We start from the raw sequence: 1,091 nt of genomic DNA, 5'->3' as shown, positions 1-1,091 counted from the left end.
GCTTCCTTAAAGGTCTCCCATGTTGTAATTCCCCCACCCGGATTTATGCTCTGTTTATTATCCGACCACCACACTTCTGCATCCTTTTGTAACACGTATGTCGCACATGCCACCTTATGTTCATCAGGGCATCTCATTGATTCAAAGGTCGTTTCCATGTTTGCGATCCACATCTGAGCCGCTGTGGGATCTTCCTTTGAACCGACAAAAGGACGGGGGTCATACCGCCCGAAATCCTTTAACCAATTCGCGCCCCTATCCGGGTGCAGGTTGTTCACTGGTTGGATAGCTACCGCATCCACCTGTTGCGGGGCCACCGCGTTGGCTGGTTGCGTGGCCATNTACCGCATCCACCTGTTGCGGGGCCACCGCGTTGGCTGGTTGCATGGCCATCGTGTTGGCTAGTTGCGTGGCCATTGCCGCGACTTGTTGCGTAGCCAACAACGTGGCCTGTTGTGTGTCTAGCATAGTTTGCATTGTTTTTTTTTTTGGAGGGATTCCAACATTAACCTTGTGGTGGGGTCTAACCCGGCCTGTGGTGCAGCTTGAGGGGGCGGTGCGTATTTAGGAGGGGGTACTGCTTGTGGGGGAGGTGCATATTCAGGGGGTGGTACGGTTTGTGGGGGAGGTGCGTATTCAGGAGGTGGTACAAACGCATATGGGCCGGTAGTCAACCCCTCTTGGGAAGAGCTTCTATCGGTGTCTCCTCTTCCTCCTCTCCTAACGAGAGGTCGTCCTCTTCCTCTCCTACCTCTTCTACGTCCTCTGTGCGGCATGGTTCTAGAAACCAAGAAAAGGATTCTAGCTAAGTTTATGATTTACAACATTCCCTACATCCTACCATATAATTCGTATGTATACATATATATATAAAAGAAAAACATAAATATCATACCATAAAGACGTGCATTACATCAAATCACATCCACATCAGATAACATCAACATTTTTTTTTTTTCATACAGTAACATGTCATGCATCATTTAAAGCCAACCACATTAAATATCACTCATGTCATGTATTCCTCATTCTACATAAGGTGTACCTAGCAACGACGGGGCAACGGTAATTGGACCGTGGAACATGCCAAG

The 1,091-nt window shown here is 48.2% G+C and overlaps 1 protein-coding gene across 1 annotated transcript; it reads right to left on the bottom strand.

Moving 5' to 3' along the window:
• Positions 1 to 510: 510 nt before the first annotated feature.
• On the bottom strand, positions 511 to 776 carry LOC111786925 (glutelin-2-like; the record flags this gene model as incomplete). The annotated part of the gene is made up of 1 exon (XM_023667119.1): positions 511 to 776. A coding segment is annotated over exon 1 (266 nt), but the record flags the coding sequence as incomplete, so codon positions are not given.
• Positions 777 to 1,091: the final 315 nt, after the last annotated feature.

This window comes from Cucurbita pepo, unplaced genomic scaffold (genome assembly GCF_002806865.2).
Source record: "Cucurbita pepo subsp. pepo cultivar mu-cu-16 unplaced genomic scaffold, ASM280686v2 Cp4.1_scaffold003473, whole genome shotgun sequence".
Lineage (NCBI taxonomy): Eukaryota > Viridiplantae > Streptophyta > Magnoliopsida > Cucurbitales > Cucurbitaceae > Cucurbita > Cucurbita pepo.
This window is presented reverse-complemented; position numbering and strand designations above follow the sequence as displayed.